At 45.7% G+C, this 14369-nt stretch overlaps 2 protein-coding genes across 4 annotated transcripts in view; one reads left to right on the top strand and one right to left on the bottom strand.

Annotated features, from left to right (window-relative positions):
- The first annotated feature begins 11353 nt into the window (after window positions 1-11353).
- Window positions 11354-12821, top strand: LOC119267757 (ERI1 exoribonuclease 2-like). The gene has a single exon (XM_037549198.1). It carries the CDS (start codon window positions 11570-11572, stop codon window positions 12536-12538), a length of 969 nt encoding a protein of 322 aa, XP_037405095.1. The 5' UTR covers window positions 11354-11569; the 3' UTR covers window positions 12539-12821.
- Window positions 12822-13204: 383 nt separating this feature from the next.
- The window catches only part of LOC119267756 (WPP domain-associated protein-like), a 5813-nt gene continuing 4648 nt past the window's right edge, over window positions 13205-14369 (bottom strand). For all 3 annotated transcript variants that reach the window (XM_037549197.1, XM_037549195.1, XM_037549196.1), the window contains exon 5: window positions 13205-13709. In XM_037549197.1, the coding sequence (XP_037405094.1) occupies window positions 13659-13709 (51 nt within the window). In that variant the 3' untranslated portion in view covers window positions 13205-13658. The remainder of the gene's footprint in view (window positions 13710-14369) is intronic.

Here is a 14369-nt window from a genome sequence, read left to right on the forward strand (position 1 = left end):
TGGGTATGTCTCCATATAAAATGGTATATGGAAAAGCATGTCACTTACCTCTCGAACTAGAACATAAGGCATATTGGGCTATTAAAGAGCTCAACTATGATTTCAAACTTGCCGGTGAGAAGAGGTTATTTGATATTAGCTCACTTGATGAATGGAGAACCCAAGCATATGAAAATGCCAAGTTGTTTAAAGAAAAAGTTAAAAGATGGCATGACAAAAGGATACAAAAGCATGAGTTTAATGTAAGTGATTATGTATTGCTATACAACTCCCGTTTAAGATTTTTTGCAGGAAAACTTCTCTCTAAATGGGAAGGCCCCTATGTTATCGAGGAGGTCTATCGTTCCGGTGCAATAAAAATCAACAACTTCGAAGGCACAAATCCGAAGGTGGTAAACGGTCAAAGAATCAAACATTATATCTCAGGTAATCCCATGAATGTTGAAACCAATATTATTGAAACCGTAACCCCGGAGGAATACATAAGGGACACTTTTCGGAATGTTTCAGGCTCCGAAAGGGAATAGGTATGTGGTACGGTAAGATCGAGCACCTCCAAGCCCAAGTCTATGACCTTCAAAACCAAAACTGTGAGTATGAATATAGATTCAATAGAATGAGTTTGGCTGCAGATTTGAGGATTCCGGAGACTCGATCATCTTTCTATGATGGTGAACCTATGTCTTGGAAGATGGATGACAAGCCCGCATCATCAACAACACCTCCACCGTCTCCTCCAACAAAGAAGAATTGAGTATCTGGGTATGGGCACTCCCCTTGGCAACTGCCAAGCTTGGGGGAGGTGCCCCAGTATCGTATCACAATCACAACTCCTATCTTTACCGTTTTTCTTAGTTCGATCCTATTAGTAGTATCTTGATCTAGTAGAATAAAGTTTATGGCATGATCTAGTTTTGAGTTTTGCTTTATGATCTCTCTTTGTAATTGAGTCCGTGAGTTATATATAATAAAGATTAGTGTTGAGTTAAGGGCCTGATTATTTTGCCATGATCTTGGGTGAATAAAAGAAAAGAGGAAAAGAATAAAAAGAAACAACAAGTTCATATTGATCTTATTGAGAGTAATGACTTCACATAGAAAGAGTATGATGATTAAAAGTTGTTGGGAGTTGGCAGACATAGCTTTGGTCATTGTTGCAATTAATAGGAAGTAATAAGGAAAGAGAGGTTTCACATATAGATATATTATCATTGAGATCTTTTATGATTGGGAGCACTCATTAAAATATGACATGCTAAAGAGTTGATGTTGGACAAGGAAGACAACGTAATGAGTTATGTCTTTCTTATATCTGAGATAAAGTATGTTGTCATGGTTCCTCTAACTTGTTGAGCTTGCCTTTCCCCCTCATGCTAGCCAAATTCTCAGCACCAAGTAGAAATACTACGTATGCTTCCAAATATCCCTAAACCAGTTTTGCCATGAGAGTCCACCATATCTACCTATGGATTGAGCAAGATCCTTCAAGTAAGTTGTCATCGATGCAAAGCAATAAAAACTGCTCTAAATATGTATGATTGATTGGTGTGGGAGAAATAAGCTTTATATGATCTTGTGATGTGGAAGTAATAAAAGCGACGGACTGCATAATAAAGGTTCACATCACAAGGGGCAATACAAAGTGACGTTCTTTCGCATTGAGATTTTATGCATCCAACCATAAAAGCGCATGGCAACCCCTGCTTCCCTCTGCGAAGGGCATATCCTTTATTATTATCTTCTACCTTATGCAAGAGTCATGGTGATCTCCACCTTTTCTTTTTCATTTTATCCTTTGGCAAGCTCAGCATGTTGGAAAGAACATGATATATATATCTAATTGGATGTGGGGGAGCATGAACCATTATTGTTGACATTACCCTTGAGGTAAAAGGTTGTGGGGCAAAACTATAAGCCCCTATCTTTCTCTGTGTCCGATTAAAACTCCGTAACCACAAGTATTGCGTGAGTGTTAGCAATCATGAAGGACTAGATGATAGTTGAGTATGTGGACTTGCTTTTTAGCTCTGACATAGACTCTTTCCGATGTTATGATAAATTGCAATTGCTTCAATGACCGAGATTATAGTTTGTTGGAGCCCAATAAGGTTTATGATTTATACTTTTGCACTGTGAATAGATCATCACTTGAACATAAGTAATCATATGACAAAATCTATATATGTTGCTGTTATGGGAATAATCATGATGCCTTCCTGTCTGTATTTTATTTTTATCGACGCCTCTACCTCTAAACATGATGACATATTTATTGTTATCGGCTTTTCGCTTGAGGACAAGCGAGGTCTAATCTTGGGGGAGTTGATACGTCCATTTTGCATCATGCTTTTATATCGATATTTATCGCATTATGGAATGTTATTTCACTTTATGTCAAAATACTTATGGCTATTCTCTCTTATTTTACAAGGTTTACATAAAGAGGGAGAATGCTGGCAGCTCGAATTCTGGGCTAGAAAAGGAGCAAATATTAGAGGCCTATTCTGCGCAACTCCAAAAGTCCTGAAACTTCACGGGACATCTTAAAAGAAATAAAGAAAAATCCTTGCCAAAGATGAAGTCCAGGGCACCCACACCCTTCTCACGAGGGTGGGGGCGCCCCCCCCCCCCCTAGGGCGCGCCCCCCTACCTCGTGGGCCCCCTGGTGGGTCTCCGACGTCCATCTTCTCCTATATGAAGTCTTTCGATGAGAAAAAATAAGAAGCAACCTTTCGGGACGAGACTCTGCCGCCATGAGGCGGAACCAATCTAGAGCTCCGGCAGGGCTGTTCTGCCGGGGAAACTTCCCTCCGGGAGGGGGAAATCATCACCATCATCATCACCAACGCTCCTCTCATCGGGAGAGGGCAATCTCCATCAACATCTTCACCAGCAACATCTCATCTCCAAACCCTAGTTTATCTCTTGTATCCAATTCTTGTCTCAAAGTCCGGGATTGGTGCTAGTAGGTTGCTAGTAGTGTTGATTACTCCTTGTAGTTGATGCTAGTTGGTTTATTTGGTGGAAGATCATATGTTCAGATCCTTTATGCATATTATTACCCCTCTGATTATGAACATGAATATGCTTTGTGAGTAATTATGTTTGTTCCTGAGGACAAGGGAGAAGTCTTGCTATTAGTAGTCATGTGAATTTGGTATTCGTTTGATATTTTGATAAGATGTATGTTGTCTAGCCTCTAGTGGTGTTATGTGAACGTCGACTACATAACACTTCACCATTATTTGGGCCTAGAGGAAGGCATTGGGAAGTAATAAGTAGATGATGGGTTGCTAGAGTGACAAAAGCTTAAACCCTAGTTTATGCGTTGCTTCGTAAGGGGCTGATTTGGATCCATATGTTTCATGCTATGGTTAGGTTTACCTTAATACTTTTGTTGTATTTGCGGATGCTTGCAATAGAGGTTAATCATAAGTGGGATGCTTGTTCAAGTAAGAACAGCACCCAAGCACCGGTCCACCCACATATCAAATTATCAAAGTATCTAACGCGAATCATATGAACGTGATGAAAACTAGCTTGACGATATTCCCATGTGTCCTCGGGAGCGCTTTTCCTATTATAAGAGTTTGTTTCGGCTTGTCCTTTGCTACAAAAAGGATTGGGCCACCTTGCTGCACTTTATTTACTTTTGTCACTTGTTGCTCGTTACAATTTACCTTATTACAAAACTATCTGTTACCACTTATTTCAGTACTTGCAGAGAATACCTTGCTGAAAACCGCTTATCATTTCCTTCTGCTCCTCGTTGGGTTCGACACTCTTACTTATCGAAAGGACTACGATAGATCCCCTATACTTGTGGGTCATCAATCATCATGTGGTGTCTCGGCACGACGAACTTTGGCAACGGTGCATACACATGGAGAACACTTGTATCTTGGAATTTAGTGAGAGATCATCTTATAATGCTACCGTCAATCAAGCAGAATAAGATGCATAAAGGATAAACACCACATGCAATCAATATAAGTGATATGATATGGCCATCATCATCTTGTGCCTATGATCTCCATCTCCAAAGCACCGTCATGATCACCATCGTCACCGGCTTGACACCTTGATCTCCATCGAAGCATCGTTGTCGTCATGCCAACTATTGCCTCCATGACTATCGCTACCGCTTAGTAATAAAGTAAAGCAATTACAGGGAGATTGCATTGCATACAATAAAGCGGCAACCATATGGCTCCTGCCAGTTGCTGATAACTCCGTTACAAAACATGATCATCTCATACAATAAAATATAGTATCATGTCTTGACCATATCACATCACAACATGCCCTGCAAAAACAAGTTAGACGTTCTCTACTTTGTTGTTGCATATTTTACATGGCTGCTACAGGCTGAGCAAGAACCGTTCTTACCTACGCATCAAAACCACAACAATATTTCATCAAGTTAGTGTTGTTTTAACCTTCAACAAGGACCGGGCGTAGTCACATTCGGTTCAACTAAAGTTGGAGAAACTGACACCCGCCAGCCACCTGTGTGCGAAGCACGTCGGTAGACTGGACCAGTCTCGCGTAAGCGTACGCGTAATGTCGGTCCGGGCCGCTTCATCCAACAATACCGCCGAACCAAAGTATGACATGTTGGTAAGCAGTGTGACTTGTATCGCCCACAACTCACTTGTATTCTACTCGCGCATATAACATCTACGTATAAACCTGGCTCTGGTACCACTGTTGGGGAACGTTTCAAAAAAATTCCTACGCACACGCAAGATCATGGTGATGCATAGTAACGAGAGGGAAGAGTATCGTCCATGTACCCTCGTAGACCATAAGCAGAAGCGTTATGAGAATGCGGTTGATGTAGTCGTACGTCTTCACGATCCGACCGATCCAAGTACCGAACGCACGGCACCTCTGAGTTCAGCACACGTTCAGCTCAATGACGTCCCACGAACTCCGATCCAGCAGAGCTTCATGGGAGAGTTCCGTCAGCAAGACGGCGTGATGACGGTGGTGATGTTGCTACCGATGCAGGGCTTCTCCTAAGCACTGCTACGATATGATCAAGGTGGATTATGGTGGAGGGGGGCACCACACACGGCTAAGGGATCAATGATCAACTTGTGTGTTCTAGGGTGCCCCCTGCCCCCGTATATAAAGGAGCAAGGGGGGAGGCCGGCCGGCCCTCCTAGGGCGCACCAGGAGGAGGAGTCATCCTCCTAGTAGGAGTAGGACTCCCCTTTCCTACTCCTACTAGGAGGAGGAAAGGAAGGGGGAAGGGGAGAAGGAAGGAGAGGGAGGAAAGGAGGAAAGGGGGCCGGCCCCCTAGTCCAATTCGGTTTGGGCTAGGGGGTCCGCGCGCCCTGCCTCCTCTCTTCCACCACTTGGCCCATGAGGCCCAATACTTCTTCCCCGTATTCCCGTAACTCCCCGGTACTCCGAAAAATACCCGAATCACTCAGAACCTTTTCGGTGTCCCAATATAGTGGTCCAATATATCGATCTTTACGTCTCGACCATTTCGAGACTCCTTGTCATGTCCCCGATCTCATCCGAGACTCCGAACTACCTTCGGTACATCAAAACACATAAACTCATAACACCGATCGTCACCGAACGTTAAGCGTGCGGACCCTACGGGTCTGAGAACTATGTAGACATGAACGAGACACGTCTCCGGTAAATAACCAATAGCGGAACCTAGATGTTCATATTGGCTCCTACATATTCTACAAAGATCTTTATCGGTCAAACCGCATAACAACATATGTTGTTCCCTTTGTCATAGGTATGTTACTTGCCCGAGATTCGATAGTCGGTATCTCAGTACCTAGTTCAATCTCGTTACCGGCAAGTCTCTTTACTCGTTTCGTAATGCACTATCCAGCAACTAACTCATTAGTTGTATTGCTTGCAAGGCTTATAGTGATGTGCATTACCGCGAGGGCCCAGAGATACCTCTCTGACAATCGGAGTGACAAATCCTAATCTCGATCTATGCCAACTCAACAAGTACCATCGGAGACACCTGTAGAGAACCTTTATAATCACCCAGTTACGTTGTGACATTTGGTAGCACACAAAGTGTTCCTCCGGTAATCGGGAGTTGCATAATCTCATAGTCATAGGAACATGTACAAGTCATGAAGAAAGCAATAGCAGTAAACTAAAACGATCAAGTGCTAAGCTAACGGAATGGGTCAAGTCAATCACATCATTCTCCTAATGATGTGATCCAGTTCATCAAATGACAACTCATATCTATGGTTAGGAAAAATAACCATCTTTGATTAACGAGCTAGTCAAGTAGAGGCATACTAGTGACATTCTGTTTGCCTATGTATTCACACATGTATTATGTTTTCAGTTAATACAATTCTAGCATGAATAATAAACATTTATCATGAAATAAAGAAATAAATAATAACTTTATTATTGCCTCTAGCGCATATTTCCTTCATCTCTGTCTTCGGAGGTGCCAGGGTCGCTGATGTTGTTGCTTCTACGAGCTAGCCAACTGTCTTCTCCCGCGCAAAAGCGGGTCATGAGTGCAGTAAGAATTGCCATGGACTTCGGTTTTTCTTGGCCGAGGTGTCGGGCAAGCCATTCGTCACGGATGCTGTGTTTAAAGGCCGCAAGGGCTTAGGCGTCCGGACAATCGACAATTTGGTTCTTTTTAATTAAGAACATAGTCCAGAGTTTTTGGGCTGACTCTCCGGGTTGCTGGACTATATGACTAAGGTCATCGGCGTTTGGAGGCCAGACATATGTACCTTGGAAGTTGTCTCGAAAGGCATCTTCCAAATCTTCCCAGCTACCAATGGAGTTCTCTGGGAGGCTGTTTAACCAGTGCCGCGCTGGTCCTTTCAGTTTTAAGGGGAGGTATTTGATGGCATGGAGATCGTCACAACGAGCCATATGGATATGGAGAAGGAAATCTTCAATCCATACCGCAGGATCTGTCGTGTCGTCGTATGATTCGATGCTTACGGGTTTAATCCCTTCCAGGAACTGGTGCTGCATTACCTCATCGGTAAAGCATAAGGGGTGTGCGGCGCCTCTGTATCGGGCAACGTCACGACAGAGTTCGGATGACATCTGTATGCGGTTTTCTGCCCTGGTGGGGTTATGCCTATCACACTAGACCTGATGGTCATCTTCTTGCGTTGGGGCACGCCCCCTTGATCCATAGATAGATCTAGCTTGACCTGCTCTATTGTCTAGGTCTTGTCTTAGGTCGTAGGTGTATCCTGGAGCCTTTGTCTCTCTGCCTCTACGGCCTAGGTGGTGCGGGTTGGTGTTCGGCGTAGATGGCCACTTTATCTTGCCCACGTGGTGGCCGGTCTGGTTCATCAGCGCGTTCATGTCTTGACGGTATTGGCTCGAGGGCCTCGTCGTCAAATTGTGGTAGTAGCCGACGCTTCAGGTAACTCTTTGTTGGGCATTGGAGGCCATATTCTTCGGCAGCTAGGACCTGGGTCCATCTGTCATTGAGTGTATCCTGTTCGGCTTGGAGCTGTTGCTGCTTCTTTTTTAGGCTTCTCGCAGTTGCGATTAGTTGGCGCTTAAAGCGCTCCTGCTCGATGGGTTCCTCTGGCATGATGAAATCTTCGTTGCCGAGGCTGACATCATCCTCTGAGACCGGTAGATGTTGCTATCTACGAATCCACGTTCCCGACCAGATCGTCGGGGTTAACTTGCTCCTCCTCCCCATCATCCTGTTCGGATGAGGGCTCGACGGGGGCTTCGCGGTCTTCAGCGTTCTCTGGAGTGTTATTGTCTCCGGTGCCGGTATTACTGTCTTTTTCACGACTCAATTTTGAGCGGTGTCGCTGGCGTCGACGCTTCGGTGGTGCCTCAGCAGGTTTGTCCTCAACCGGATCCTTCCTGCCTTCGCCGTCATTCTCTTTGGGTGTATCCACCATATACACGTCGTATGTGGAGGTGGTCGTCCAACGCCCGGTAAACGGCGGGTCTTGGCCTTGTTCGTCTCCGGCATCATCGTCCATGTCGTTGATGTCTTCGAAGGTGTAATCCAGTATGTCGGTTAAGTCCTCGATGGTGGCTATGAAGTGGGTGGTGGGTGGAACGTAAAATTCCCTGCTCTCAACCCTTAATCCGGGCTGGGCGTAGTTCAGAGGTGATCCCTCTGTAATGGCGAGCGATCACATTAAGTCTAGAGCCTCGTTTAATGGCGAGGATTGGACGGGGAAATGAGAGTCCGCAGAGCTAGCCAGGGCAAAAGCCTCCTGGCCATGCTCACTTGGTGTGGACTTTGAGAATTCGGAGCTAGAGTCCGGGGTGAGTCCAGCTTTTCAATGGTACGGGGAACACAGTCTGACTCCGGGCTTGCCGAGGACACAATCGCCTCCGGATCTCTGATAGAGAGCTTCATAGCAGAGAGTCTGGCGGGCTCCAAACTCCCATCTTCGGACCCGGCAGTTTGCTCCGGATCGAAGGCCAGAGCGGTGGTCGGGGCCACGAACCCTTCGAAGATCAAGTCTCCTCGAATATCAGCGACATAATTCAGACTCCCAAAACTGATCTGATGACCAGGGGCATAGCTGCCGATCTGTTCGAGGTGGCCAATTGAGTTGGCACGCAGAGCGAAGCCGTCGAACACAAAAATTTGACCAGGGAGGAAAGTTTCCCCCGAAACAGCATCATTTTTGATGATCGAACGATCCATCGAGCCTTTCTGTCGACGACACAGTGGAACTCTCAATGAAAGCACCAATGTCGGTGTCAAAACCAGCCGATCTCGGGTAGGGGGTCCCGGACTGTGCTTCTGAGGATCGAAGGTAGTAGGAGACAAGGGGACACGATGTTTACCCAGGTTCAGGCCCTCTTAATGGAGGTAAAACCCTACGTCATGCTTGATTGTATTTGATGAGTATAGGGGTTACAAGAGTTGATCCACCTCGAGATCGTAATGGCTAAACCCTAGATGTCTAGCCTATATGAATTCCGATAGCCTCTACAGACTAACCCCTTCGGTTTATATAGATACCGGACGGGCCTAGGGTTGTACATAGTCGGTTTACACAGAAAGGAAACTACGCATCCAGACGCCAAACTTGCCATCCACGCAAAGGAGAGTCTCATCCGGACATGGGGGAAGACCTTCTACATTGTATCTTCACGGCCCATCAGTCCGGCTCACAACACACGGACCGGACTCTCGAGGACCCCTTAGTTCAGGACTCCCTCAACGATAGTAAGCTAGAACTAGCACGAGGCGAGTTGTAAACGAAGGCGACAAATGTTACAATCGACGTACGGTGAGCTAGAATGGGAGCCTCGATGTTGCAACCGTCATGGCGGCGAGCTGGAATTGAAACGCCCGATGTTGTAACCAGGCGCGGCAGATAAGCAACCGTAGTGGGGCGACGACGTCAAGCATCTGCGAGCGCTGGTGCAACCGATGGCAATTCGGCCATGAGCGCGTTGGGTGGCAATTTTTTTTGCGAGCGAAATAGCATTATGCTGGTGTGGAGCTAAGCAGGGGAGGTTAGGGAACACCTGCTTCTTGTTGACTTTTTTTTGTTATGGGGAGCCACCGATCCAATGGGCGTTACGCACTCAATCATGTGGTTGTTGTGCAACCGGCCGAGTTTTTGGCTGGCTGACCGGCGCGTTGCGTGGCCCTTGGCCCCGGCCCACGATGGGGCGGGACGCACCTTTTTTTATTTCTTTTTTTTTGCTCCTTGTCTATTTTTAAAAAAAATCATAATTTTAAAACTAGTGTATTTCAGAAAAAAATGTTTCAAGAAATAATAAAATATTCGAGAATTCAAAAAATATTCATGATCTTGAAATGTGCAGGAAAAAATATAACTTCGTGGATTTGAACGTTCGAGTAGTAAAAAAATGTTCAGGAAATCAAAAAATGTTCATGATTTTTTTTTTAAATTGCATATTAAAAAATGGAAAAAGGCCGTGAATTAGAACAAGTTTTTCGTGAGTTGAAAAAAATGTTCATCAACATTGTTCACAATTTCAAAAAATATTCATGTATTTGAAAATTTCCACTCTAATTTTTGAAAATTATTACTTAAAAACAGTTCGACGAATCAACAAATGTTCGTGAATTACAAATTTTGTTCCTGAATTTCAAATATAAATTCTCAATTGAAAGAAATAACCGAATAAAAACGTTGACACCATTCGAAAAAATATTCAAGAGTTAGAAAAGTGTTCATGAATTTATAAAATTTGTTGGTGAATTCAAAAAATGTTCATTATTTCAAAAAATTCATTATTTCAAAAAACATATTTGCAATTTGAAGCAATGTTCATAAATTAAAAAAATAGTAAAAGGAAAGAAGAAGGAAAGAGGAAGAAAAGAGGGAAAAAGGAAAAGAATAAACAAACATGAAAAAAAAAAGCAAATCAACAAAGAAAGAATGAATGAATGAGAACAAAAACGAAAGGGAAGAACATAAATGAAAAAATCCAAAGAAAACACACCCAAAAAAATCGGTCTGTGAAGCAGCTACTTTGGCCTGCCCAAAAATACGTAACGAGGAGCGGGGTTTGCGTGTTTGGTCCCTATCCTGTGAGGTAGTAGCCGACGTGGCATGAACGGAACACTTGATAGGCCTAGCGTAGACTCGGGCATGGACAACCTAGCTCAGATAGCCTAGCCCGAAAGCCCGACATCTGGGTCGGGCTCTCGCTCTGCTTTTTTACGAGAAGCCTGGCCTGAAACCCGAAAATAAGCCTAAACAAAGCATAAATTATTATTTTATTAGAAATATAGGTATAATATATATTTTAAATACCGGCCCTAAAGACATATTTTAAATACTCAAAAAACATCATTTTAATAAAAAAGTTACTGTTCATCTATTTTGAGCTGGGCTGGGCAAGGCAACGGCTTGGGATTTTAATGTTGGGCTTTACAAAGCCCGACCGAAATCAAACCCGGCATGGAGAATGCCCAGGTTTAGCCTAGCCGCAGCGGTCATCATGCTGATGTCACTTTGATTTATTTTTCTTCACCCTTTTATTTTTTTTATTTTAAATGCATATATTTCCAAAACATAAATTTAGTTAAGAATTCAAAACCATGAATTTGAAAGAAAAAATTAACATAGTATAAAATTTGTTAGCACAGTTTTTAGAAAATGTGAATAACTTTCAAAAAAAAATATTCATGACAACGAACAAATGTTCCCGTGTTTCAACAAATATATGCGCAATTTTAAAAAATGGTTTATTCAATTAAAATAATAAATTAGAAATAGCCTTTGGTTTGCTGATCCAACTGAAAATCACAACCTTTGGTTTGTTGATTAGATTAAAAAATCCCCTAAAAAAGATTAGATTAGAAAATTAGCGCCACCGACGTCAAAAAGAAAAAAAAACGCGCCTACTGTTGTTCCGAAAAGCATCGGATTGGATTTGGATAGAAGTTGCGCCAATCCGTCGAGCTGCGGATCCAAGAATCAGATTTAGTTTTTGCTTCGATAGATTTAAAGGGGACGACGCACCGGCGGGTTCGCAACCCTAGTTTTCGATCTGATCTTCCCCCGATCTTCGCCGCCCATCTTCCCAACTTCCCCCCATCTCGCGCACTCCGGCGAACATGGCAGCGATCATGGCGGCGCGCGGGCAGGGCCTGGAGCAAGATTTTGATTTCTTCGTGGTGGTCGACTTCGAGGCGACGTGCGTCAAAGACGCGCGGATCTTTCCCCAGGAAATCATCGAGTTCCCCGCCGTGCTCGTCGACGGCGCCACCGGCCGCATCGAGTCCGCGTTTCGCAGGTACGTTCGTCCAAAACATCACCCTGTGCTGACCCAGTTTTGCAGGGAACTCACCGGCATCCGGCAGGAGGACGTCGACGGCGGAGTGGATCTCGGCGACGCGCTCTGGCTGCACGACGCTTGGTTGAAGGCGGCGACGGCGGGGGCAGGGAACAAGAGACGCGTCCGCTTGGCCGTCGTGACCTGGGGTGACTGGGACTGCCGCACCATGCTCGAGTTCGAGTGCCGCTTCAAGGGCATCGAGAAGCCCTCCTACTTCGATCAGTGGATCAATCTGAGAGTCCCTTTCCAGGCGGCGTTCGGCGGCGGAGGGCGGGTCAACCTGCAGGAAGCGGTCCGGGCGGCGGGGCTGGACTGGGAGGGCCGCCTGCACTGCGGGCTGGACGACGCGCGCAACACCGCGCGGCTGCTTGCTGAGCTCATGCGGCGCGGGGTGAAGATCACCATCACCGGCTCGCTGGCGCCGCCGCCGCCGATGCAGAAGCAGCCTGCTCGCACAAGCCCTTGCGGTGGCTCACCGGGGCTGGCGTCGGCGCCGCCGCCGATCCAGCAGCAGCCGCCTCGCACAGACCCTTTCGGTGGCTCGTTTGCGCTGGTGCCGGCGCCGATCCAGCAGCAGCTGCCGCAGCCTTACATGATCAGCCCCTGCGGTGGCCACTCTGCGACGTGCTTGTGCTACTGCGGGCTGGCGAGCAGAGGAGGCGTGATGCAGGGCAAGTGCTTCTCGGGATGCGCTAACTGGGCGCCGGCCATGGGAACCGTCTGCCCCTACTTCGCGTGGAGCAACTGAATGAGTGACCCACGGCATGAGACTGAGATTCAGAATCCAGTGTGGCTCAGTTGTTAGCCATCAGAATCAGATTCTTGTCTAGGTGTAAATTTGGTCTTTGAAATAGAACTTGACCAATGGGGCTATTCTTGATGTAATCGGTGTCTGAACTAGTATTATCAATAGAAATTTCGTTTTAGTTATGTAATCGGTGTCTGATTCTACTATACTCCTAGTCTAGTGTGATTGTTCACTGTAATTGGTGTCTGAATTACTATTATCAATACAAATTTCGTTTTAATTATTACTATTAATACAAGTTCGTTTTAATTATTACTATTAATACAAGATTCCTTTTTCTCTGGATTTCTTCAGTATTGAGCAACGGGCCAACGGTTCGCTTGCAAGTGAAATTGATAAATTTCTGATGAAGGCTGCAAAATTGATAAATTTCTGATGAAGGCTACAATTCCAATCGACAAAGCAAACTGTAAGTCATCATCCGATGAAGCCCCCTGCTCGTCCAAGGGGCTGCTCGCCGGGCAGCGCATCCATCACGTTGGCCAAAGACGCGGCGACAACGACCGATGCCGAGGAGAGGGATGCGGTGAACAAGGGAATGTTGACAACTTGCCATCTTGCCGCATATCACCATCATATAGGCAACATTATATCAAGATTGGAAAATAAAATAGCCAACTGTCGATTTCTGAGATAATAGCTAACTCAAATAATTTGCTCCAACACAAATGCCAACGGTTGTCAAGCTCTTACATAAACGCCATACATTTTCAGTCACAAAACGAAAGCTTGGTCACAAGCACACCACAACCGTTGTTGCTGGCCAATCAAGCCTCCCCTCTGCAGACCAGCAGGTAGCATCACAGCCAAACACAAGGAAGGACTAACCAGTAACCATGGTTTGGGTGGGTCGGTTACAAGGTGCTCAAAGACTAGCAAAATCTACTGCCTACCGAGGGGAACAAGCTACTCTGCACTACCTAGCCCTTGGTTTCTACTGCAAGGGCTTTATCAACCACCTAGAGAAGTTGTCGCGGACCACCTGAAGTGCACCTTCAGGCCAATAAAACCAAGGTTGCTGTTAGCATCACACCAGCTGATGTGAATGTGCATAGGAATTTCACTTTGTTGTGCTGATGTGTTTCCTGATCATGTTCAAGGTCTCCATAACCTGTGAAAGCAAGACTACAATAAGTATCCGACAGAAACATCAAAATCATAATTTGTAAGGGTGCAAGAAAATCATGCTGTATCGATGGATGCCAGCAATTCCTACCACACTAGCATGATATGGAGCAATAGGTAATCCTAGACGAGAAAAATCCACTTTACAACCCTCAACTTGCCACTCGCTTAGGACTGAGAACCCAAAATCGGTATCCCACATCCTTAACTTGCCACTTGGTTCAGAAATCCACCCCCTTTTTGGTTTTGACTGCGTTGACTGCTGAGTCAGCCTGTGGGACCCACCCAAAAAATAAAAGCTCTCTCTGCCACCTGCTGCGACCTGGCTGCCGACCTGCAGTGGACATGCACCGTGGGTGCAGCCAGCAAAGTCGAGCAAGGAGCCAGTGCCAGCAGCTGCTCCAGCTCCTTTGCCATGGAAATGTTTGCTTGATGCGGCGTGCAAGTGCCTGACGAGGAGCGAGGCGTTGACGACGGTGCGAACCCAGCTGGGCGAGCAGGGTGCAGGTCTTGTCGCAGGCACCAGGTGCACGCCTGCCAGCTTGGTCGGCTTTGACAAGCTCCGCCGCCCCACGACCTCATTCTACGACCACCCCAGCTCCTCTGTCTATGTCCTTTCCTTTCTTAGGGATGTCGATGCACCCTT

The sequence above is a fragment of the Triticum dicoccoides genome, chromosome 3A, assembly GCF_002162155.2.
Source record: "Triticum dicoccoides isolate Atlit2015 ecotype Zavitan chromosome 3A, WEW_v2.0, whole genome shotgun sequence".
NCBI lineage: Eukaryota > Viridiplantae > Streptophyta > Magnoliopsida > Poales > Poaceae > Triticum > Triticum dicoccoides.